Raw genomic sequence first — 13,630 nt, 5'->3', positions numbered from 1 at the left:
GCTTGGAAGAACCGCCATTGCGTAGCAAGACTTCTCTCTCTGTGTGTGTGTACGTGTGTGTGTGTGAGTGTGTGTGTGTGTAGGTCAGTCCATGTACAGCGTGCGTCACTCCAAGCCTCGTCGACTCCAGTGGACGTGGCTCGGTCATGCTGAGCTCCGATTTGGCTGCTGCACGCTCCACGTGTCCACGCTGCAGATGTTCATCTTGCTGCACTTTAACACACAACAGGTAACACACGCACGCACACACACCAGCCACGTGTAACACACAGGTGTTGCTCTGCAGGAGGTGGGTGTGGCCTCTGTGCTGAAGGCGTGCGGCCTTTCCAAAGACTTCGTGCTTCACGCTCTGCAGCCTCTTATTGACGATGGAGGACCACTCAGCTGCAGCCATGCTGAGGACCCCTGCCAAGGTCACACACACATACACATACACACACAGGCTGTGGCTCACCGCACTTCCTCCGTATTTGCAGGCGTGTTGCAATTGAAGCAACAGGTGGCGTCCGACATCCAGGTGGGCGTGGCCAAACGTGTCCAGCTGCAGCCCAAGCAGACGTACCTGAACGTGGACGAGGACGCGGCCGCCACTTTGGAGAGGAAGAGGAACGTCATCTACTGCGTGATCGTCAACATCCTCAAGCAGGAGAAGGAGATGCACATCGACAACCTGGTCTTCAAGGTGAGATGACACACGAGCACGCCAGGGGGCCTCTGACACGTTGTGGCCGCCACAGGTTCTGGACTCCTGTCAGAAACGGGAAGCGGTCCAGCCTCCCGGTCCCGGTCCCTTCAGCTGCAGCGCGGGGGACGTGCTGTCCTGCATCATGCACGTCATCAGCAAAGGTTGCGTGCGCCGCAACGCGGACAATCCCCACATTGTGGAGTTCCTCCCAGAGGACCCGGCCACGCCGCAGAAGGGCCACGCCCAGCTGTCCTTCACCAGGACTGAGACCGCCGACATCAGGCGTGTGTTAGTATGTAGGGACCATTTTTCCGGTTCCGACTGCACTTTCGATTCTGTTCCTTATCGGTTCTCTTAGCGATTCTTATTTGGAAGAAAGAGAACAAAAAGGTGGATTAGCATCAATTTTGTTTAGTTTGGAGGTAACGTGACGTTACAAAGCCGACAGTGAGGTCTTAAGAAGCACGTAGCATAGAGAAAATACTTTTTGGAAAACAAATATAAGAAATAAATATTCTTCCGTAGAATTTAACAAAATAAAACATGTGGAAATTACACAGGAATCAGAATCAGAAATACTTTATTAATCCCCGAGGGGAAATTAACATTTTCAGCACAATCCCATTCAAGATCAGACAGACATTAATTACAGGGAGACAGAACAGGATCAAACATAACAGGGAGACAGAACAGGATCGCTGACGGGTCTGCCAACTTCCGGCGCCCCTTACAAAAAAAGGTGAGATACAGGTAAACAACGGGGGGAAGGTGAGGGAGGAAAAAAAAAAAGTAATGTAACATTTTTAAGAATCTTTGTCATTTTGCTATAAGATATACTGGTCAAACTCAAAACAATTGAATATCGCGCAAAGGTTTGTTTAGATGTGCAAGGTGAAATTAAATTATGACATTGGCTCATAACATGCAACTCAAGATATTTCACGCCTTCTTTGGATATCATTTAATGATTATGGCTGACAGCTTATGACAGCTTTGAACTGAAAATATCAGAAAGCGTGTGGTTTCAAAGAACTTTAAAGGGGAACTGCACTTTTTTGGGGAATTTCCACAATCATGAGAGACAAGAACACACAAGTCTTTTTTGGGGGGTGGATTTTAAAGATGATAAAAAACGCTTAGAAGTTGCGACTTAAAGACAGTCACGGTTGTCTCCTTCAAAGCCTCTAAAACAACTTCAAAACCCTCCATCAGCGTTTTATATAAACACTGCGAGTATGTATATAATGTAGTAACAGACACCTTCATAACAATATGTAATATGTACAATATACACACTGCAAGTATATATATAATGTAGTAACAGACACCTTCATAATATGTAATATGTTTTATATACACACTGCAAGTATATATATATATATATATATATATATATATATATATATATGTATAATGTAGTAACAGACACCTTCATAACAATTTGTAATATGTACAATATACACACTGCAAGTATATATATAATGTAGTAACAGACACCTTTATAACAATATGTACAATATACACACTGCAAGTATATATATAATGTAGTAACAGACACTTTCATAATATGTAATATGTTTTATATACACACTGCAAGTATATATATATATATATATATATATATATATATGTGTATATATGTATAATGTAGTAACAGACACCTTCATAACAATATGTAATATGTACAATATACACACTCCAAGTATATACAGTTGTGGTCAAAAGTTTACATACACTTGTAAAGAACATAATGTCATGGCTGTCTTGAATTTCCAATAATTTCTACAACTCTTATTTTTTTGTGATAGCACATACTTTTTGGTCACAAAAAAAAATCATGGAGTTTGGTTCTTTTATGAATTTATTATGGGTCTACTGAAAATGTGACTAAATCTGCTGGGTCAAAAGTATACATACAGCAATGTTAATATTTGGTTACATGTCCCTTGGCAAGTTTCACTGCATTAAGGTGCTTTTGGTAGCCATCCACAAGCTTCTGGTTGAATTTTTGACCACTCCTCTTGACAAAATTGGTGCAGTTCAGCTATATTTGTTGGTTTTCTGACATGGACTTGTTTCTTCAGCACTGTCCACATGTTCTCAATGGGCTTTAAGTCAGGACTTTGGGAAGGCCATTCTAAAACCTTAATTCTAGCCTGATGTAGCCATTCCTTTACCACTGTTGACATGTGTTTGGGGTCATTGTCCTGTTGGAACACCCAACTGTGCCCAAGACCCAACCGGGCTGATGATTTTAGGTCGTCCTGAAGAATTTGGAGGTAATCCTCCTTTTTCATTGTCCCATTTACTCTCTGTAAAGCACCAGTTCCATTGGCAGCAAAACAGGCCCAGAGCATAATACTACCACCACCATGCTTGACGGTAGGATGGTGTTCCTGGGATTAAAGGCCTTACCTTTTCTCCTCCAAACATATTGCTCGGTGTTGTGGCCAAACAGCTCAATTTTTGTTTCATCTGACCAGAGAACTTTCCTCCAGAAGGTCCTATCTTTGTCCATGTGATCAGCAGCAAACTGTAGACGAGCCTTCTGGAGCAAGGGCTTCCTTTTTGCATGGTAGCCTCTCAGTCCATGGCAATGGAAAACACGCTTGACTGTGTACACTGACACCTGTGTTCCAGCAGCTTCCAATTCATTGCAGACCTGCTTATTGGTGGTCCTCGGTTGACTCTTGATCATCCTGACCAATTTTCTCTCAGTAGCAGGTGATAAGTTGCGTTTTCTTCCTGATCGTGGCAGTGACAAAACTGTGCCATGCACGTTATGCTTATGAACAATTGTCTGCTGCGTTGCTCTTGGGACCTTAAGCTGCTTTGAAATGGCTCCAAGTGACTTTCCTGACTTTTTTTTTTTTTTTTTAGATCCGTGCTGAGTTCCTTTGACTTTCCCATTGTCGCGTTTGTAACCGAGTCTAATGACTGCATCACATGAGCCCTATTCAAATGGGCTCCGGGAAGTCAGCAGGTGTCATCAATCATAATCACTCACATGAAGCTAATTTGATTTGATTGTAACTTTTCTACATCACCAAAATTGATCATGTATGTTGCTGTATGTATACTTTTGACCCAGCAGATTTGGTCACATTTTCAGAAGACCCATAATAAATTCAGAAAAGAACCAAACTTCATGAATGTTTTTTGTGACCAACAAGTATGTGCTCCAATCACTCTATCACAAAAAAATAAGAATTCTAGAAATTATTGGAAACTCAAGACAGCCATGACATTATGTTCTTTACAAGTGTATGTAAACTTTTGACCCCGACTGTATACAATGTAGTAACAGACACCTTCATAACAATATGTAATATGTACAATATACACACTGTAAGTGTGTGTGTGTGTATGTATATATGACACCTTTATGTGTGTGCGTGCACACACACACACAGCACTTGCAAGCAGAAAACTGTGGAGACAGAACAGTGAGAATGGAGTATTTTGCCTTAAAGCCTGTCGATAAAAGTGGAGATATAAACACTGAAGCGTTGCTCTGCAAGCGGTGTTTTAAAACATATCTAATAGCTAGTTAGCAGCTAACGTCTCTACGTAGCGTTTTAGCTTTTTCTAAATCACTAATCCTTACCACCATGGTGACAAATGAAGTGAGTTTTGTGAGAATATCTTTTTAAGTGTTCTTTCTTCATCCATAGTCATGTTTAAAGCAGCTAATATTTTCCCATGTGAACATTTATATATTTCCTGGACACACGAGGACTTTAAATATGACCCTGTGACTACTTGGTATCAGATCGGTACCCAAATTTGTAGCATCATCCAAAACTTGTGTAAAGTATCACGCAAAAGAAGAATAAGTGATTATTACATTTGAACAGAAGTGTAGATAGAACATGTTAAAAGAGGAAGAACAGAAAATGAACAAGTAGATTAATAATGTTGACAAAATAAAAGCATGGTAAATGACACAATATGTTACTGCATATGTCAGCAGACTAAGAGTCTTTGTTTACTTACTACTAAAAGACAAGTTGTCTCGTATGTTCATTATCTTATTTCATGCCAAACGTGTTCTTTGATTGCAATAAGAAACATATCTTGAATTAATCATTAGATTTTTTGTAAAAAAAAAAAAAAACAATTACCTTTTTATGTGGTCCACTTTATTTTGAAAAGTATCCAAGTACGTTTTGGTACCGCTACCAACACATTGGTATCGGCACAACCCTACTTTGTGTTTATGTGTGTGTGTTTATGTGCACGTTCTTGTGAGTCCTGACCTGGCCAGCAGTTAACCAAGTGAACAACTTGTCACAGTTCCCCGCAGTCACCGCGGCTCTTTGAAGACGGCGTTCTAGACACGGTTCTCTTCTCCATGGGTCGGACCATGACGCAGGACGAAGTGCGTCAGCTGATGAACACGACGGTGCAGCAGGTATGGACAAAAGGCGCGGCCCGTGCTGGGTCCGCCAGTCTTTGCTCACTCGCATCGTTCCCCCTTCTCCCCTCAGGTGGCGGCGACGCTCAGCCTGGACCTGGACCGGGCCGAGCACCTCCTGGTCCATTGCAACTGGAACGTGGACCTACTGGTGCAGCGCTACACTGATGACGCCGATGCCATTATTGTGGCCGCCGGGCTGAAGATTCTGAACCCTCAGCCGCCGCCGAGCCCCGCGTCCACTTGCCCCGTTTGTCTGGTTCCGTGCAGCGCCGGGCCGGACCCACCGCCCTCGCTGAGCTGCATGCACTACTGCTGCAGGGTCAGAGGTCGCACTATACGGGTGGCGTAGAGCCACGGCGCCTGTGTGACGTTGTGTTGTTGTTGCAGTCGTGCTGGCAGGAGTACTTGAGCGCCCGCATCGAGCAGAACCTGGTGATGAACTGCAACTGTCCCATCCCGGACTGCCAGGCCCAGCCCACTTCCCGCTTCTTCCTCGGCGTCGTCGCCGACAAGGACACCATCGCCAAGGTAACGCCCGGCTCCGCCTCGGGGCGACGTGCACGCAGTCATTGTGTTGTTGTCGCGGCGGCCAGTACGAGAAGGCGCTGCTGCGAGGCTTCGTGGAGTCGTGCTCCAACCTGACGTGGTGCACCAACCCCCAAGGGTGCGACCAGATCCTCTGCAAGGAGAACATGGGCAGCATGGGAACCTGCTCCAAGTGCTGCTGGTCGTCCTGCTTCAGCTGCAACTTCCCAGAGGTCAGAGTTCACGCCGCACACCGCCATCGGGCAAGCGCCTCTTAGTGTTAATCTTGACTGCCGTTTTTGATCAAGTCTTTTGACTAGAGATGTCCGATAATATCGGCCGATAAATGCTTTAAAATGTAATATCGGAAATTATCGGTATCGGTTTCAAAAAGTAAAATTTATGACTTTTTAAATTGCCGCTGTGTACACGGACGTAGGGAGAAGCACAGAGCGCCAATAAACCTTAAAGGCACTGCCTTTGCGTACCGGTCCAATCACATAATATCTACGGCTTTTCACACACACAAGTGAATGCAAGGCATTAGGGCTGCAACTAACAATTAATTTGATAATCGATTAATCTGTCGATTATTACTTCGATTAATCGATTAACAATCTGATAAAACAGACAAACTACATTTCTATCCTTTCCAGTATTTACTTTACAGGCACCATACTTATTTTGATTATTGTTTCTCAGCTGTTTGTAAATAAAGTTTTATAAAAATAAAAATAAAAAAAGAAGAAAAGTAGCCTCTGCGCATGCGCATAGCATAGATCCAACGAATCGGTGACTAAATTGATCGCCAACTATTTTTATAATCTATTTAATTGATTAGTTGTTGCAGCCCTACAAGGCATACTTGGTCAACAGCCATACAGGTCACACTGAGGGTGGCTGTATAAACATATTTAACACTGTTACAAATAAGCGCCACACTGTGAACCCACACCAAACAAGAATGACAAACACATTTCGGGAGAACATCCGGCACCGTAACACAACATAAACACAACAGAACAAATACCCAGAACCCCTTGCAGCACTAACTCTTCCGGGACGCTACAATATGCTATATATTATATAATAATATAATATATAATAAAATATATAATATTTTCACACTTGTTTCATGCAATATGTCAGTGTCCTCACATTATTATTATTTCCTATTTTCAAATATGAGTAAACAATACTAAATATGTTTAATTATTTTCATAAATTTATATCCTATTTTGGCGAAAAGAATGAAATGTTTACATTTGGTATTTTGTTATATTTATAACTAAACTTGTAGGCAATTAGGTATATACATTAAAACTGTGAAGTGTTATTAGTGGTTATGTATTTTACAATTAATGCTACTTTTTGATAGCATACATCATGTAATAGTCTTAACTTTAAAATATATTTTGTATAATAATAAATCTTGGCAAACCTGTTACACTACTGATAATTTTTTTTTACCCCATATATACAATATCTGACTAATAGTAATGATTTGATTGATGAATGATTTCAAATATGAAAGGACATTTTATTTTAGAGCAATCTGCTTATTACCAAAACCTAGGCAAATTTTGAGAATGACCCATATTGTGTAAGAAGCTACAAAAGCAGAGACCAAAAAGAAAATGCAGGCTGCTCAGAAATTTGCAAGGAAAGCTCATGTTAGGGCTCTCTGAGAAAGCTAATGTGTGAAGTGAACTGAAGTAATGTGGTAGTACCGGTACTGTAAATAAACTGTAGATAATAACACTGATCAATGTGACACCTGTGGATGTGAAATGAACACAAGATGTAAATATTAGTGACTAAATACTGTTGGGACTGAACCATATACAGTGATTCATTAGGATAATTGGGTGGTGTATGTCCTATTAATTATGTTTTCATGTCTTTAAACACTAAAATATTTTCTTCAAATGGTGCTGTCTTTGTTAATTTTAGCATGTTAAATTGGTGAAAAACCAGGAGCTTCCCTGGACCTGGCTGGGGGCCTTCGTCCCCCAGACCCCCGGAAATGTTTTCAGTCTTTTTCATTGTGGTCAAATCACATGCCTGTGCTGCAGTCATGCTGCAACTCCTGTGTAGTGTGTGGGAGAGGGGAGGGGCTGCTGACTGGGAGACGCAACTGCTCTGTACTTCCCCCTACGTCCGTGTACCGCTCTGTACAGCGGCATTTTAAAAAGTCATTCATTTTACTTTTTGAAACCGATACCGATAATTTCCGATATTACATTTTAAAGCATTTATTGGCCGATATTATCGGACATCTCTAGTTATATCACTTTAATTTGTTTTCAAGTTAAAAAAAACAACTTATTTTTAATGTGTGGCGGCGCCCCACGTTCATTTACATTAAGGGGAAACCCATCGTTCTATTATAGTCATGGAAAAATAGGTCGCTGGCGATAAATAAGACGAACATTTTTAGTCCACAAAATGAAAACTGTGTTCTTCCCGCAGGCGCACTACCCGGCCAGCTGCAGCCACATGTCCCAGTGGATGGACGACGGGGGGTTTTACGAGGGCATGAGCGTGGAGGCTCAGAGCAAACATCTGGCCAAGCTCATCTCCAAGCGCTGCCCCAGCTGCCAGGCTCAGATCGAGAAGAACGAGGGCTGCCTCCAGTGCGTGACGCCCGCCGCCGCCGAGCGCCACTGGCCGCCGCCACGCTAACATGTTGTGTGTCCTCAGTATGACCTGTGCCAAATGTAACCACGGCTTCTGCTGGCGCTGCCTGAAACCATGGAAACCGACGCACAAGGACTACTACAACTGCTCTGCCATGGTGCGTGTGCACGCCATCACATGACCCCCTCCTCAGAGGCCCAGGTGATGAACAGGAAGTTGTTTTTCCTCCTCTTGTAGGTGAGTAAAGTGGCGCGTCAGGAGAAGAAGTTTCAGGATTTTAACGAGAGGTGCACCTTCCAGCACCAGGCCAAGGTACAAGCCCCGCCTCCTCCTTCTTTTTTAGCCAATCAAACACGAGCTGCTTGTGCCACGAGTTGTTGTCACGTTGCAGGACTTCGCCATCAGCCTGGAGAAGAAGGTGTCGTCCATTAATGAAGCTCTGCAGATGAAGTCCCTCACCTTCGTCATCGACGCCTGCAAGCTTCTGGCGCAGGCCCGGAAGGTAAGCCCGGCGCCGTCACGGCGGACCCGCCTTCCGAGTCGCCGCTGAACGTGTTCCCGCTGCTGTTGTACCGCAGGTGCTGGCCTACTCGTGCGTCTACAGTTTCTACAACCAGGACAGCGACAAGATGGACGTGATGGAGCAGCAGACCGAGGCTCTGGACCTGCACACCAACGCCCTGCAGATCCTGCTGGGTGAGTCTCCGCTGCCCGCGGAACGCGTCAGCGCTAGCTTTAACGTGAGCGCCACCTGTTGGTCAGAGGGGACGCTGCTGCAGTGCACCGACCTGGCCTCCTGCGTCCGTCTACTGAAGGCGGAACACATCAACACGGGACTGGAACTGATCCGACGCATTCAGGAGCGCCTGCTGGCCATCCTGCAGCACTCCACCCAGGTGAGTGCGGGAGGACATGCCGGCTCACTTCCCTCCAAAAACAATGGAACCTCTATTTACCAACTTAATCGGTTCTTGGACATGCTTCGTAAATAGAAAAGTTTGTATAGTGAAGTAAATTTCTCCATAAGAAACAATGTACCGTATTTTTCGGAGTATAAGTCGCACCGGAGTATAAGTCGCACCTGCCGAAAATGCATAGTAAAAAAGGAAAAAAACATAAAAGTTGCACTAGGGCCCGGCCAAACTATGAAAAAAACTGCGACTTATAGTCCGAAAAATACGGTGAATATGAATAATCGGTTCCAACTAGGGATGTCCGATAATATCAGACTGCCGATATTATTGGCCAATAAATGCTTTAAAATGTAATATCGGAAATTATCAGTATTGGTTTTAAAAAGTAAAATTCATGACTTTTTAAAATGCCGCTGTGCACACGGACGTAGGGAGAAGTACAGAGCGCCAATAAACCTTAAAGGCACTGCCTTTGCATGCCGGCCCAGTCACATAATATCTACGGCTTTTCACACACACAAGTGAATGCAAGGCATACTTGGTAAACAGCCATACAGGTCACACTGAGGGTGGCCGTATAAACAACTTTAACACTGTTACAAATATGCGCCACACTGTGAATCCACACCAAACAAGAATGACAAACACATTTCGGGAGAACATCCGCACCGTAACACAACATAAACACAACAGAACAAATACCCAGAAGCCCTTGCAGCACTAACTCTTCCGGGACGCTACAATATACACCCCCCGCTACCCAAAAAAAAAAAAACCACCTCAATGTTAGCTTTTATTTTGTTAAATTCTAGAAATTAATATTTATTTTCAAAAAAACAATTTTTTTCTATGCTACCTATGTGCCTTTTAAAATCCCACTGTCTGATTCGTAAGGTCACGTGACCTCCTTAAACCAGTGGTTCTCCAACTGTGGACCCACTGGTGGTAGGCGGGCTCCATCTAGTGGCAGGCCAAAGAATCCGCAAGTATGTACTGTATACGGAGTATTATTGTTGACAATGTTTGTGCATTCTATGTCATGTTAAGTGGCCCAAAATATGAAATATACTTGTGGAATTAAACATCTGCCTTGTTTTTAATGAATACTTAGGCTTACTACGCTACTGCATTTGAATGTTGGACATTATGGTGGTGCTTGGAATGCCAAGTGTTGAGAACCACTGCTCTAAACTGAACACAATTGATGCTCATCCACCTTTTTGTTGTCTTATTTTCCAAATAAGAACCGATACGGAACCAAACCGTTACAGTTACAGTGTTTCCCCCAGAAAATGTGTTAGTTAAGGTGGTGTCTCTCCAGCGGGAAGGGGGTGGGTGGGTGTAAGGAACAGCAAAACTCGGCATGTCGCCATCTCATCGCTGCCACCACAGCCTGGGGGGGCAATAGACTACAGACTGCGGTGACGTAGGCCGGCTTCGTCGCGTGAGGAAGCCTACAATTTTTGGTTGTGTTTTCCGCTCCATATGCTGAATGCCGATATACTATATATATCTCCGATATTTTTTCCGTAAAGTGAAAACAATACACAAAACAGTCCTAGTTACCTGAGATACTAAGTATGTCATTATTATGACTTAGTAAGTCAATATTTTGACTTACTGATTTACTAAGTCAAAATAATGACTTAAGTCAAAATAATGACTTAAGTCAAAATAATGACTTACTGTAAGTAAGCGTTTGCAATAAGCGTTTGAAAAAAAGAGTTAAATGTGGGGCCACATGCTGACATGTGCTCAACTCATCATGCTTAATTTATTACAGCATTTGGGAAGCCTGTAGTCTAATAGTTTATGTAAATGTTATATTTTTATCATTTTTACCATGGCCCTGCGATGAGGTGGCGACTTGTCCAGGGTGTACCCCGCCTTCCGCCCGATTGTAGCTGAGATAGGCTCCAGCGCCCCCCGCGACCCTGAAGGGAATAAGCGGTAGAAAATGGATGCATGGATATATTTTTATCAACATGTGATAGCAGGGACCCTGCCATTCAAAACCAGGCTGCTACATTACTAATGATTAATGTAACCATAGCTGAAAACATAGTACAATAGCAATAGGAGAGACTATTCATCCCTGAACACCATGGAGTTCATGTGGGCTTTATGATGCAGTTACATTATTATATCAACTATCAGAGACAGAAACTCTTCATTTAACAGAATGTCCTTTTTTGCTGCTTCAACACAGCTCAATCAACACAGAAAAGGGTAAAGTGAAATAACTTAGTTGTTAACTGTAGGTCAATAATGCTCGTCTTTCTCTCAGACAGACACACACACGCACACACCGCACAGTGAGCTAACATTAAGCTAAAAGCTAATCAGCCTTCACCTCAAGTTCTGCGAGCGAGATGAGCCGCCGCTTATGTTTCTAGAACGGGCTCATAGTGATGTTACTAGGAGTTGACTGGGAGGTGTTTATTATAATTTGGGGAGAGTCCGCTGCCTAATGCTCACCTGCTAAACACCTTTCTACTCACCCCACCGTCTGTCCTCTCTGCCTGTGCCGTGAGCACTGACTCCATTCGCTCTGAATACGCAATGCTGATTGGCTGTTACCTCTCTGCGTGTAACCAATCAAATGGTTCTGTGGGTGGGACAATGCTGGGTGCTGCAGAGACGTACTGGCAGAGGCAGTACAAAGCGTAGTAGCTTGTTAAGACTTTAGTTTAGGCGGTGGCTCTTTGTTGTTTAGGCGGCCGCCTTAACAACAAAGCGCTGCAGGAAACCCTGAGTTCCCATCCCTGTCTCCAGCAGGATCCAGATCAAGTGGATTAGTTTTTGTCCTCTTTCCTCAGCCTTTGGTCTTCCGAAAATGAGTTCTATCTTGCCTTGGTGACCGTTTCTCATCTCACCTTCAGGACTTCAGGGTGGGTTACCCGTCCAAAAGCGGCCAGGAAGCGGACCCGAAGCAAACCTCCAACCTGTCCAACCAAAGCGACGCCAACAAAGCGTGAGTAAAACCTCGCGGCGGCATCCGGACCTTTACAAAAAAAAGTCCCGCTCTTTGTCCTCAGGTCCAAGTCGGACCGAACGTCCACCTCGGGGGACTCGGACAACAACAACAACGCCGGCGAAGCGGAGGACGAGGACGACGAGTACGACGAGGACTACGTACCGGAGTGGCACGAGGACTACGACGAGGAAGAGATAGACGAGGACGACTTTTTCTCCGACGAGTCCGAGAACCTGGAGAGGGACTTCAGCCCCTTCGACTGAAGCACGCGGAGCACAAAACTTTCCAGCGAGGGAGACTTGGGCCCCGCCCCCTCGCCCGACCACCTGACACGGCCGTCCCACGCATGAAACGACACAGCTTCGCTTGCTTCACGCCACAGACTCCAACGTGCGGCAGAGCGGGGTGTTGGACCATCTCTGACCCCGCAAGGTTTCGTCAGACATTGTCGCTTACTTCTTCCGTAGCAACCTGGGAGGAGGTCATGGCGTTTTGGAACAAGTCGCCGAGCGGCCGACGCTGGTCCTGAGAGTCTTTCCTACTTCTGGATTTTTGGTGACAAGAAAGAATGTCCGATTTTACGTTTGTTAAGCTGCTTTAGTTTGGCTCAGTTTGGTTTCTACGTCGGAATGAAAAGAGGTGGGAAGAGTGAAGTTGCCGTTTCAGCCCTCGATGCTAACAACACAGCTCATATTTACGTGTTCATGTTCCAAAAAATCTGCTTTTTTTGTTGGAGTCGCCGACTTCCACCAGCAAAATCAATAAAAAGCTTTCATTTTACACGCAAACTTTGTTCTCTAGCCGTTTGTTCATTTGTTGGTCATTTGGTGAAGTTTGTCTTTCTAGTCCCTTTAATAGGTGTTTATTTCAGTTTTCTTCAGCAGATGTTGGCCTAAAAACTTTTTCCAGTACGCCACACACTGAAAAATGAAAATCTGCGATTTTAAGATTTTTATTATTAAAACCAATACAATATGTGCATTTTTTTTAACCTTTAGGACTACACTCAACGTTTGGTCCCGGGGACCCAAAAATAAAAATGTTTAAAATAACTCCTATTATTTTTTTTGATTTGTTTTCTGCATTAAATCTGTAGGTCAACTTCAGGTACATCTATTGAAAAAAAGTTACTTTTTATTTTTTTTATGTTCTATGCCGTGTTTGTCAAAGAAAACCTTTATAATGCCAAAAAGGCAAAATATGTGTCATTTAAAATAAAAACATTTAAGTGAAATATTTAATGTGAAATAATTGGAGCTTTCAATATGTCTAATTCATAACTAAATGGATTGAATTTTTTTTTGAGCAACAGTTAAAAAAATAAAATAAATACAAATTCTAATCTATCCGTCCATTTTAAATGTGTATTGTTTTTTATGGCAAAATTCGCGTAATTAACAAAAAAAATTCTAAGTGGAATATTTTATGTGAAGTGATTGGATCAATAGCTCAATAATTCATTAAAAAAT

The 13,630-nt window shown here is 43.3% G+C and overlaps 1 protein-coding gene across 3 annotated transcripts in view; it reads left to right on the top strand.

The window, feature by feature from the left end:
• The window catches only part of LOC133610665 (cullin-9), a 43,537-nt gene extending 30,588 nt beyond the window's left edge, over positions 1-12,949 (top strand). For 2 of the 3 annotated variants that reach the window (XM_061967164.1, XM_061967154.2), the window contains 16 exons: positions 84-229; positions 287-413; positions 477-682; positions 738-973; positions 4,982-5,099; positions 5,176-5,424; positions 5,493-5,633; positions 5,699-5,863; positions 8,103-8,266; positions 8,334-8,427; positions 8,508-8,582; positions 8,662-8,772; positions 8,849-8,966; positions 9,033-9,166; positions 12,067-12,158; positions 12,223-12,949. In XM_061967164.1, the coding sequence (XP_061823148.1) occupies positions 84-229; positions 287-413; positions 477-682; positions 738-973; positions 4,982-5,099; positions 5,176-5,424; positions 5,493-5,633; positions 5,699-5,863; positions 8,103-8,266; positions 8,334-8,427; positions 8,508-8,582; positions 8,662-8,772; positions 8,849-8,966; positions 9,033-9,166; positions 12,067-12,158; positions 12,223-12,424 (2,378 nt within the window). In that variant the 3' untranslated portion in view covers positions 12,425-12,949. The remainder of the gene's footprint in view (positions 1-83; positions 230-286; positions 414-476; positions 683-737; positions 974-4,981; positions 5,100-5,175; positions 5,425-5,492; positions 5,634-5,698; positions 5,864-8,102; positions 8,267-8,333; positions 8,428-8,507; positions 8,583-8,661; positions 8,773-8,848; positions 8,967-9,032; positions 9,167-12,066; positions 12,159-12,222) is intronic. The other variant, XM_061967171.2, reaches the window with a different exon arrangement.
• Positions 12,950-13,630: the final 681 nt, after the last annotated feature.

This window comes from Nerophis lumbriciformis, linkage group LG02 (genome assembly GCF_033978685.3).
Source record: "Nerophis lumbriciformis linkage group LG02, RoL_Nlum_v2.1, whole genome shotgun sequence".
In the NCBI taxonomy this organism is placed as follows: domain Eukaryota; kingdom Metazoa; phylum Chordata; class Actinopteri; order Syngnathiformes; family Syngnathidae; genus Nerophis; species Nerophis lumbriciformis.
The sequence above is the reverse complement of the archived record's forward strand: the minus strand, read 5'-3'. Positions and strand labels throughout refer to the sequence as shown.